General features: G+C 34.3%; 1 protein-coding gene across 2 annotated transcripts in view; it reads right to left on the bottom strand.

Moving 5' to 3' along the window:
* Positions 1 to 13,232, bottom strand: part of TET2 (tet methylcytosine dioxygenase 2) — a 133,841-nt gene that overhangs the window by 19,431 nt on the left and 101,178 nt on the right. For both annotated transcript variants that reach the window (XM_082653028.1, XM_082653029.1), the window contains exon 7: positions 674 to 824. In XM_082653028.1, the coding sequence (XP_082509154.1) occupies positions 674 to 824 (151 nt within the window). The remainder of the gene's footprint in view (positions 1 to 673; positions 825 to 13,232) is intronic.

The raw sequence follows: 13,232 nt of genomic DNA, 5'->3' as shown, positions 1-13,232 counted from the left end.
CTAAATATACTGAGGTTTTCTGATTATTCAATTAGCATACTCTAGAATACCATGCTACACAAAAGTTGTTAAACGTGATACCAATCTACAAGTTATATTTTGAGAACTATATATTCTAGAGAAGGACAAAAACCAGTGATGTCAATGAGAAATCAATGTTCATTTATTTCAACTACACCTTTATATTAAAATCTAAATGTTTTAGTTACTTGAATGCATTTATTATAGTAACATTAAGGCATCAAATCTCATGGGTTGAAACTGACTAGAAATGGACTTTTATGAATGTGGCAGTCACGAACATGATTTCTATAATCCAGGTTCAAAAGATGAAAGTTCTAACACTGAAGTAGTAATACTTAGTTTTAATATGGAAATGACAGCTGTGTGAAACTCTGGAGTTTACATAGAAGACAAACAATAAGTGTAAAAGGCCATAAGTATAGTTTATGTTGATCAAACTTTATTACTTTAGTATCACATGGTTGTTATTATGCTAATTTTATAAAATATTATTGTGTGTGCCTACCGTTTAGCCAAAATTTTACTGATCTATCTCTGAGATAAAATTCTCTGTTAATGAGAGTTTGAGTATATTATATTGTTCACTTCATCTGTGCTCATCAATTCTCCATGAAAAATAAACAGATTATACATCAGGAAGTAAACAAACCTCTTTTGGGTCATCCCCAAGCAGCTTAAATTTTCTTGGGATCTTGCTCCTGGCAAACTTACATCCATTGTAGTACATGCTCCATGAACAACCAAAAGAAAAGGAGGCACCACAGGTCTCTGGGTCCAGCCCCTGACAGGCACACGTTCTCCTGAGAAATCAAAGAACCAAGTTCATGACTATGGAGAGCACTGTCCAGGCTATAAATCTCATATTCTGGGTGTCTACATTCCAAAATGAACGCAAATTAGTTTTGAAAGAAGTCTAACTCTATATTAAGCTGTGCCACAATCACATTAGAAAAGAACTATTTCGATTGGCTTTAAAAGACAACTTGAACAAATATTTTATTGTAGTATAATACACACAGAGAAAGTACACATAATTTTATAGCTTCTCATCACTCACAAATGAAACATACACAAGTGAGTGCCACTCAAACTAAGAAACAAAACATATACTTGCACCCCTAAATCCCGTCTTATATTTCCTTCCAGGCATTGTCCTCCTAACAGTAACTTCTGTCAGAAGAGATTAGCTCTGCCTACTTTTATCCTATATAAAATATACTATATTCCTACTGAATATAGTGTATGTACGTGTGTGTATATATATATGCCTATTTTTATACTATATATACTATAAACCTACTGAATTTGGTGTGTATGTGTGTATATAAATGTGTGTGTGTATATATACAGTTTTGCCCATTTTTATACAACGTATAGTATAGTACACACACATATGTATAGTTTTGACTATTTTTATACTACATATAGTATGCTATATATTTCTATACTGTAGTATAAAAATAGGCAAAACTGTATGTGTATATGTATATATATGTACACATATACATACACACACATACATAACATACACATGTATATGCAGTTATCTAGTATAAGCTTATTTGTGTCTTCTTTTCTTCAACATTGTTTGGAATATCTATCCACATTGTTGCATGTAGTTATACTTTATATTGATGTATTTATTCACTGAGTACAGTTTCTATTATATGGATATGCCACAAATTAATCGTTCCACCATTGATGGGCATTTGAGTGCTTTCTAGTTTTTAGCTAAAATACAGTATTGTGACTTCACATCCCAAGTCAGTTATATCCTAAGGACAATAGACAAACAAGCAAAGAAACCAAACATTAAAAACAGGATAAAACAACCCACTAGGAAAACTATATTCAGTAGGTATTTTTTCACAGCTGTACTGAGGTATAATTGACAAATAAAACTGTAAGATATTTAAAGTATACAACGTGATGATTTGATACAAGCATATATTATGAAAGGATTTTCCCATCAAGTTAATTAACACATCTATCACCTCACATATTTTTTTTTCTTGCAACGAACATTTAAGTTCAACTCTTTTAGCAAATTTCAGTTATATAGTAAGGTGTTATCAACTATAGTCATTAGATCCTCAGACCTTACTCATTTTATAACTGAAAGATTATATATATCCTTTTACCAACCTCTCCCTATTTCCCTCATCCCCCAGCCTCTCACAACTTTTCTACTCTGTTTCTGTGAGTTTGACTTTTGTTTTTTTGTTTTTGATTCCACATATAAGTAATATCAGGTATCTGTCTTTCTCTGTCTGGCTTATTTCACTTAGTATAATCCCCTCCAGATTCATCCATGTTGTCGAAAATGGCAGGATTTCCTTTTTTAAAAGCTGAATAATATTCCTCTGCGTGCGTTCACAAACCACATTTTTATCCATTTATCCATTGATGGACACTTAGGTTGTCTCCACACCTTGGTTACTGTGAATAATGTTGCAATTGGAATGCAGCTATCCCTTTGAGATAATGATTTCATTTCCTTTGGATACATGTTAAGAAGTGGATTGTTTGTTTATGTATGGCTCTCCTGACCTCACTGGACAGCAGTAGTCTTATTTGTAGTAATGATATTATTTTGAAATTACTTATGTATGTTGTGACATGAAGAGAACATTGTTAATGTCAAAAATAAGAATTTCAGTGTAAGATGAAATAAGTCTAAAGATAAGTAAATACCCTGTAAAATCCTATGAACAAGAAATAGTATGAACTCACGATATGAATTAAAAAGCTCAGATTTTCTCTTTCAAAAAAAAATTACTTCCTATATCAGTCCACTGAAAATGCCTAAAGTAACAATATCTTTGTAGCGATGGGCACATCTGGACACATACTGTGATCTCTAAATATCATTTCTCATTGAAATGAATGTAGGTTAAAATCCATGAGGGTTTTTTTTTTCAAATGAGTTAATAATGATACCAAAAAGAAAGAACAAACTAACTGATCATTTTTGGATGGTTACAAAGGCACCAAATCACTATTTTGAAATTTCACAACTAAAGATACTTACCATGCATTATTCTGTCATTTGTTTACAAATTATATTTAATGGTAACCAAACAGTTGATAATGAAAAGTTCTTTAAAGAATTCCGTCTAATAAATGCAGAAGGAATGTTATAATTAGAAGTTACAATTTTACAGATGTCAGCAAAAACGGCAGAATAAGGATCTCTGAAAATACCCTCCTCCACAAAAGCAAAAGGAAATCTGGTAAATATGGTCAGAATCAACTCTTCAGAAATATGGAAATTAACAAAAGACTTGCAGCAGTCCTGGAAGCATTTCTTCAAGAAAGGCAATGAAATTTTGGTAAGAAGCTAAGCTTTACAGTGTTTTAACTTGCCCTATTTCCACTGTCCCCAGAACTCCACGACACCCTTGAAAACCAACAGCCCACATTTATGGTGAAAATCGGCAGGCTGGCAACCACTGGAGAGGGCAGAATTAGGCTGGATATCCTCCAAAGCCCCATTCCTAGAGAAATGTCATTATTTTACCTATTTGGTAGTTCTCTAGAAGACACCACTGGCAAGGCTTTCTTCATTTGATCTGACTTGGAGTTCACCTATTGTATATAGCCTTTTCCCCACTGGAGATATTTGTTGAAAATAGTCAGAGGCAATTGTTGAACACTGCAGCTGCCTGAGGTCTTGGTAGACAAAACTAGCTAGACTGACCAAGAAAAAGAGAGAAGACCCAAATCACTAAAATATTAGAAATGAAACAGAGGATACTACCAATGACCTTATAAAAAGCATTATAAGGGAATACTATAAAAATGATCTATCAACAGGTTAGATAACTTAGATGAAATGGACAAATTCCCAGAAAGCACAAACTACTGAAACTGACTCAAGAAGAAATAGAAAATCTGAATAGACCTATAACAAAAAGACTGAATTAGTAATCAAAAAACTTCCCACGAGGATAAGCCCAGGAGTACATGATTTTGCTGGTGAATTCCACTGAACATTTAAAAAATTAGCCCCAATCCTTTACAAATTCTTCCAAATAATATAAGAGGGAACCCTTTTCAATGTATTCAATGTATTCTATGTATTCTATGAATCCAGTATTACCCTGAAACCAAAAACAAAGACATCACAAGAAAACTATAGACCAATATCCCTTATCAATATAGATGAAAACATCCTCAATAAGATACTAGCAAATGGAATCCAGCAACCTATACAAAAAATATACATTATGGCCAAGTAATATCTATCCCAGAAATGCAATGTTGGTCCAATGTATAAAAATCAATCAATATGAAATACATTAACAAAGTGAAATGCAGAAAAAGCATTTGAGAAAAGTACAACACCCTTTCATGATAAAAATACTCAACCTAAGAATAGAAAAAAAAATCTTCCTCAACCTGACAAAGAACATTTACAAAAACCCTACATTTAGCATCATACCTAATGGTGAAAAGCTGAAAGAAATCAGAGACAAGCAATAGCTGCTTGCTGTTGCTAATTCTGTTCAATACCTACTGTAGGTTGTAGCCAGGGAAATTACGCAAAAGCATCAAAAAAAAAAAAAAAGAAAAAAGTAGACATCTAGATTGGAAATGAAGAAATTAAACTATCTCTATTTGTAGATGACATGATTTTGTATGTATAAATCCTAAGGAATCCACCAAAAAAATTTGGCACTAATAAACTACTTAAATAAGCTTGTAGGATATAAGAGTAATATATAAAACCCAATTGTGTAAGTGTATCCTGGCAATGAACAATCCAAAAAAAAATCAAAACAATTCTACTTAAAACAGCATCAAAAAGAATAAAATATTTGGAAATTTGACAAAAGACGTGTAGGACTTGTACACTGAAAACTATAAAACATCATTGAAAGAAATTAAAAACCTAAATAAATGTAAAGACATCCTGTGCTAATAAATAGGAAGACTTAATATTGTTAAGATGTCAACACTTCCCAATTAATTTGCTGATTCAACAGAACCTCTGTCAAAATCTCAGATGGGGAAATTATTAAGTTCATCCTAAAATTCATAGGGACATGAAAAGGACCCAGAGTATCCTGTAGGATACTGTAAAGATCCTGTAAAAGAAAAACAGTTGGAAGATTTATACATCCCAACTTCAAAACTTACTATAGCAACTACAGCAATCAACAACATGTAGTATTGGCATAAGGATAGATATGTAAATTAATGGAATAGAAGAATCCTGAAATGACACATACATCTTTGTCAATTTTCAACAAGAATGAGAAGACCATTCAATATGGAAAAAACAGTCTCTTCAACAAATGGTGCTGAGACAACTGGATAGCCACATGCAAAAAAATGAAGTTGAACTCTTATCTCACATCATAACAGTGATCAAAGACCTAAATGGAAGAGCTAAAACTATAATACTCTGGGAAGAAAACATTGGGGTAAATCTTTAATACCCTGGATTAGGCAATGATTTCTTAAATATGACACTGAAAGTACAAGCAGTTAATTAAAAAAAAACTGACTTCATCAAAATTTAAAACTTTTGTGCTTCAAGGATATCATCAAATGAAGAGACAACCTACAGAATGAGAAAATATCTGCAAACCATGTATCTGATGAGTTCTAGTATCCAGAATATATAAAGAACTCTTATAACTCAAAAAACAATTAATTTAAAAAGGAGCAAAGATTTAAGAAAGGATTTCTTCAACAAAGATATATGAATAGCCAATAGCAAATGAAATAATGACTAACATCATTACTCATTAGGGAAATGCAAATCAAAACCATGAGATACACATTATACCCACTGGAAGGGGTATAATAAATAAAATAAATAAATAAAGGCAGCCAATAAGTAGTTTTGGTGAAAATGTGGAAACATCAGAATCTCCATATATTGTTGGTAGGCATGAAGAGTGGTGCAGCTGTTTTGGAAAACAGTTTGGCAGTTCCTCAAAAAGTTAAATGTAGTTACCATATGACCAAAATTGTCACTGCTAGGTAAACACCCAAGAGAACTGAAAATATATATCTATACAGAAACCTGTACAGAGATATTCATAGCAGCATTATTCATAATAACTAAAATGTCCATGAACTGATGAACAAAGAAAATGTGGTACACATATATGCAATGGAATATTATTCAGCCATAAAAAGGAATAAAGTACTGATTAATGTTATAACATGGACAAAACTTTAAAACATTATAAAAACCTAGGAATAAAATATGTAGGAATAAATTTACCTAAGGAGGCAAAAGACCTGTACTCTGAAAACTATAAGATGCTGATGAAAGAAATCGAAGATGATACAAACAGATGGAGAGATATACCATGTTCTTGGATTGGAAGAATCAATATTGCGAAAATGACTATACTACCCAAGGCAATAAACAGATTCAATGAAATCTCTATCAAATTACCAATGGCATTTTTCACAGAACTAGAATAAAAAATTTAAAAATTTGTATGGAAACACAAAAGACCCCAAATAGCCAAAGCAATCCTGAGAAAGAAAAATGAAGCTAGAGGAATCAGACTCCCTGACTTCGGACTATATTACAAAGCTACAGTCATCAAAACAGTTTGGTACTGGCACAAAAACAGAAATATAGATCAATGGAATAGAAATAAACCCATGCACCTATGGCCAATTAATCTATGACAAAGGAGGCAAGAATATACAATGGAGAAAAGACAGTCTCTTCAATAAGTCGTGCTGGGAAAACTGGAAAGCTACATGTAAAAGAAGGAAATTAGAACATTCTCTAACACCATACACAGAAATAAACTCAAAATGGATCAAAGACCTAAATGTAAGGCTGGACACTATAAAACTGTTAGAGGAAAACAGAGGCAGAACACTCTTTGACATAAATTGCAGCAACATCTTTTTTTGATTCACCTCCTAGAGTAATGAAAATAAAAACAAAAATAAACAAATGGGACCTAATTAAACTTAAAATCTTCTGCACAGTAAAGGAAGCCATAAATGAAACAAAAAGACAACCCACAGAATGGGAGAAAATACTGATATTTGCAAACAAAGCGATGACAAGGAATTAACCTTCAAAATATACAAACAACTCATGAAGCTCTATGTCAAAAAAACAATGCAATCAGAAAATGGGCAGAAGATCTAAATAGACATTTCTCCACAGAAGACATACAGATGGCCAAAAAGCACATGAAAAGATGCTCAACATCACTAATTATCAGAGAAATGCAAATCAAAACTACAATGAGGTATCACCTCACACAGGTCAGAATGGCCATCATCAAAAAATCTACAAACAATAAATGCTGGAGAGGGTGGGGAGAAAAGGGAACCCTCATACAGTTGGTGGGAATGTAAATTGGTATAGCCACTATGGAGAACAGTATGGAAGTTCCTTAAAAAACTAAAAATAGAACTACCATATGAGCCAGCAATCCCACTCCTTGGCATGTATCCAGAGGAAACCATAATTTGAAAAGATACATGCACCCCAGTGTTCACTGCAGCACAATTTACAATAGCCAAGACACGGAAGCAACCTAAATGTCCATCGACAGAGGAATGGATAAAGATGTGGTACATATATACAATGGAATATTACTCAGCCATAAAACAGAACAAAATAATGCCATTTGCAGCAACATGGGTGGACCTAGAGATTATCATGCTAAGTGAAGTAAGTCAGATAAATATCGTATGATACCACTCATATGTGGAATATTTAAAAAATGATTTACAAAACAGAAACAAACTCCCAGATTTTGAAAACAAACTTTTGGAGACCAAAGGAGAAACGTGGCTGGGGGGAGGGATAAATTAAGAGCTTGGGATGAACATATACACACTACTATATACAAAATGGATAACCAACAAGGATCTACTGTATAGCACAGGAAACTCTACTCAATATGGGAAAAGAATCTGAAAAAGAATGAATAACCTATAATAACCTATACGGGAAAAGAACCTGAGAAAGAATGAATATATGTATACATATAACTGAATCACTATGCTGTACACCTGAAACTAACACAACATTGGAAATCAACTATACTCCAATAAAATTTAAAAAAATTATGCTAAGTGAAAGAGGCCAGACAGATTAAATATTGTATGATTCTATTAATATGAAAAGCCCAGAAAAGACAAATCTTTAGAGACAGAATGTTGATTAGTAGTTGCCATTTAGGGGGGAAGGAGAATGGGAAGTGATTGCCTAATGGCTTTGAGGTTTCCTTTTAGAAGCAATGAAAATGTTGTACAACTTTGTGAATATACTAATGCACTGTACTGTATACTTTAAAAGGGTGAATTTTATGGTGTGTGAATTATATAGAAATTGAAAAAACTCACACATAACAAAATGACTTCAAGGTGATTTCCTATATGAAGTGGATTCTGAAAAGGCACCTTCATTTTTATAGGGGCCTTTCAAATATTGTTAGAATTTTTACATTGCAGCCTAATTTTAACATGGCTCAGAATTTGGCTAATGGTTAAATAACAAATCAGAGAAATTGTAATCAAAATATTTACCTATACAACAGATTTTTAAAAACACTCTCAACCTCTTAGGACTTCTAACTGTTAAAAAAAAAAAAAAAAAAGGACTTCCCTGGTGGCACAGTGGTTAAGAATCTGCCTGCCAATGCAGGGGACACAGGTTTGATCCCTGGTCCAGGAAGATCCTACATGCCGTGGAGCAACTAAGCCTGTGCGCCACAACTACTGAGCCGGAGTGTCACAACTACTGAAGCCCGCGTGCCTAGAGCCCGTGCTCCGCAACAAGAGAAGCCACTGCAATAAGAAGCCCATGTACTGCAATGAAGAGTGGCCCCTGCTCACCTCAACTAGAGAAAGCCTGCACGCAGCAACGAAGACCCAATGCAGCCAAAAATAATAAATAAGTAAATATTTTAAAAAACAAAATTTAAACTAAAAATTATATCAGCCATTTAAACTTATGCAAGAATAGAAAAACTAGCAAAATAAATTAAATGTACATAACAAATTTATACTTTAAAAAATAAGAAAATTATCAATTTGCAAACTAATGGAAACAGGTAATAATCATCGATCGATGTGCTAAACCATTAGGTAGAAGTTTTCTGGTAAACTTTACGATGGGTGGATCAAGCTAACAACTCCTCAACTGAACGCTCATAACATCACTATAAATGGAACAAAGCAGATATTATGTCCCTCTTGATGGGTATGAAGAACTAAGATTATTTCATCACCACTTATGAAGCATTTTGCTAATATATACATTCACGCATACATACATATTTAACTCTAACTACCAGTGTACGGAAGATATTGGTGACAGAGGAACAAGTTAAGCAAGTGTGCACAGCCAAATCCAGAATGTGAGAAATTTTACAAAGCAAATCATACAGTCTCTTTAACAAATAAATTCATCAAAAAGAGAGGGGAAACTATAATAAAGTAAAAGCCTTGTGAATCATATACTGTATCTTACAAACTGGGACACTTTTGAGCGTAAAAGGAAGTTCTATCAATAACTATACTAGACAATAGGCATGAACTGGGACCTACTCAAAACCCTCAATCAAATGTAAGATATGGACTTTCTTTTCGTCAATATTTTTTTACTTTATATATATGTATATCTAATATGTATATGTGTACATTGGAAACAGTATCCAATTAGGGAATTTGAACATGGTCTGAATGTTAAATGATATTAAAGAATCACTCAATTTTGAGATGAATGATAATGACACTGTGACTAGGTTTTGTTTATTAAAAAAAAGAAAGTCCTTGGGCATATACCCTGAGAAAACCATGATTCAAAAAGACACACGCACCCCAATGTTCATTGCAGCACTATTTACAATAGCCAGGTCATGGAAGCAACCCAAACGCCCATCGACAGAGAAATGGATGGAGAAGATGTGGTACATATATACAATGGACTAGCCATAAGAAGGAACAAAATTGTGCCATTTGCAGCAACATGGATGGACCTAGAGACTGTCATACAGAGTGAAGTAAGTCAGAAAGAGAAAAACAAATATCGTGTATTAATGCATATATGTGGAATCTAGGAAAATGGTACAGATGAACCTGTTTGCAAGGCAGAAATAGACACACTGACATAGAGGAAAAAAACATGGACACCAAGGAGGGGAAAGAAAGGGTGGGATGAATTGGGAGACTGGGATTGACTTGTATACACTAATATGTATAAAACAGATAACTAATGAGAACCTACTGTACAGCACAGGAACTCTACTCAGTGCTCTGTGGTGACCTAAACGGGAAGTAAATCCAAAAAAGAGGGGATATATGTATACATATAGCTGATTCACTTTGCTGTACAGTAGAAACTAATATTGTTTTACAACATTGTAAAACAACAAAGTCCTTATCTGTTAGTGATACACACTGAAGTGAACATAGCTTAGATGATATGGCCTCCGTTTTGCTTTAAAACACTGGTGGGGATGGGGTTAGGAAGTGGGGGGGGCACAGAATATATGAAATAGTATAGGCAAAATGTTGATAAATATACTGCACTCCTCCATTTATGTATATTGGAAAATTTTTATAATATAAAGTTTCTTTAAAAGTTTAATATCACCCAGCATGGCAGAGACATTTCTGGCTTTGACTTCCTTATAATGACAGATACACTCCCACAACTCTTACTTGCCAAAAAATTATTGGTTAGGCTTAGTCATAAAATAAAAATCTCAAAGGGAAATCTTTAAAGGAGAAACAGCTGGCTGGGCTCAAAGGAAATGTAAAAATCCGTTTTGATTCTCCCACTGGAAGATGCTCTCGGAGTTCTTTTCTGGACTCACAGTGGGTGGTTATGGTGCATGTGGGCACTGGGATTTATAAGAACCCAGTGATGAGGGTCCCACAGCTTTCAATATTAAAATGAGTCAGCAGCCCCAATTTGAGATTACCCTCCATTCTTCACAAAAAAATCATAATTTTAACTTTTTCCAGAAATAAAACTTATTTTATAGGGTAGAAGAAACTTCAAAAGCTATATCCGAGTGAAGTCTCTATTGCCATTGGTTAAGTGTCTATTTGAATCATGTACCTCAAGTATATTTTTTGTTTCTGGAAACTTGCTCTAAGTATAGGTAGCTCAAAGCTGGAACGTCATCTAAATAACTACTCATCTTTATCTTGAAATTATAGACGAAGTTAAGCAAAAGTATACAGATTGGCCTTTAAAATGTCAATATTTGAAGCACATCTTTTAATAGTTTTGTTCTTGTCCCTATTAATTTTTCTTAGACCCTGGCCCAATCATCATTCATGGTTTTCAAATGCAAAATAACATAATTTAGGAAAGTTCTTAACATAGAATCTGACATATAGAAAGAAATTCTATTTCAGACAATAGCATTTATAAGAATCAAAGAAAAGCCTTCAGGGGAAAAATAACAAAGATGTATAATATTAATAAAAATTAAATCAATTACAAAGAATGTGAAATATAGTTTGCAAGAAACTTCAAGAAATTTAAATAAAACAAATGTCATTTTCACAAGAAGTTCTTTGGTGGTTTAGAAGTTCCAGCTACCAAGTCTAAGAGGAAGTCTGCTCTACAAAAACAAGGCAGTGTCGCTGAATTCCTGAGAAAATTGCTATCACCAACATCAGCTCAAGATGCCTTAACTTTCATTTTCTTTCTGATTAAAGACACCTACATACATTTTTTTCAAGGAGAAACAAGGAATGTTAGGGTAAATGGAATATTACTTTATACCTAAAGCAGTCAATCACAAGTTTGAGTCATGTCTTATGAATCAGCCACTTCTACCTGTCCAACCTATCATTTGTAAAAGTGGGTTGATGGCCTTGAGGTACACACCATGACATTTTGGGATCATAACTATCATAGAAAGCTAAGCCACACTTTCATATGTGAAAAGTAACTTTCCTAAACAGATTGTTTATAGTTGATTTGCAACCCTCCCTACCCACCCCCAATGACCCAGAGGGAGAACCTATGTTAATATACAGTAAAACCATACCAGTTAGAGTAATAGTCAGCAAAAGGACAAATTTGGTTAGCAATGGATTGTTGCAGTGAGCAGCACAATATTTCCATAAGCTCAGTAAACTCTTTTGTAGTTTGGTGGATGCAGAAGAAAGGTGACTAAAGGAAGAAGTGCAGGGACTTCCCCGGTGGTCCAGTGGTAAAGAATCCGCCTTCCCATGTAGGGGATGCGGGTTCGATCTCTGCTCAGGGAACTAAGATCCCACGTGCCGCGGCGTGACTGAGCCCGCGCATTGCAACTAGAGAAGCCCGCGCGCCGTGACTACTGAGCTTGCGTGCCTCAGCGGGAGGCCCTGCGTGCCGCGAACTACAGAGCCCACGTGGCCTGGAGCCCAAGCACCACAACTAGAGAAGAGAAGACCTGCACGCCACAACTACAGGGAAGCCCGCGCCACAACGAAAGATCCCGCATGCCTCAACTAAGACCCGACGCAGCCAAAAAAATTTAAAAAAACTAAGAAAAAAGTGTAATATTAAAATTATTTTAGTACCGACTGTGAGTAAAATAGCTACATAGGATTTCAGTGCTGCACTGTGAATTTTCCTGTATTCTTTTAATGATATACGAGAATAGCATAGCAGAAGGAAAATAAAAAATTAAGCTTTCTCCAAGTGAAGATGCAAACTTCCTGCAGGTAGATAAGGTTAAAAAACAAAAAACACAAACAAAACCATACCAGCACTTGGATGCATTAAATATATTTAACTGCATACCTTGCTCTCCTATTCCAAATTTTCATATTTCTAGAAAATAATGCCCATCCATAGCCACTAATTTCTTGATTATTTAGTAGCAGTAAAAGTGGAAGTGATTTTGATTATTATTATGGAAATAATGGACTAGATTGCAATGAAGTCAAAATCAGTTTGTTTCTACAGAACTTCTATAAGTAAGCCTTGTATTTTTATGTTTGTTACATATAAAGTCCTTGACCTGGGAATCCTAAAGTTTCTCACCAAACTGTCTCAGATACTGCTACACAGAAGTGGTGTCAATACTTACTAGTGTGGTGGCTAGGCACACTAAACAGTTGTCACTTGCAGTAAGCGGACACATAAATATTTTCAGGTTTATAGTATGGTTGAGTTTGTGGGTACAGACACTCAGATTTCCAGCAAGCTGCTTCTAACTCATAGCTACACTGTCCGAAGGTACAAAATATTAGTA

The sequence above is a fragment of the Grampus griseus genome, assembly GCF_964374135.1.
Source record: "Grampus griseus genome assembly, chromosome: 4".
NCBI classification, from domain to species: Eukaryota; Metazoa; Chordata; class Mammalia; order Artiodactyla; family Delphinidae; genus Grampus; species Grampus griseus.
This window is presented reverse-complemented; position numbering and strand designations above follow the sequence as displayed.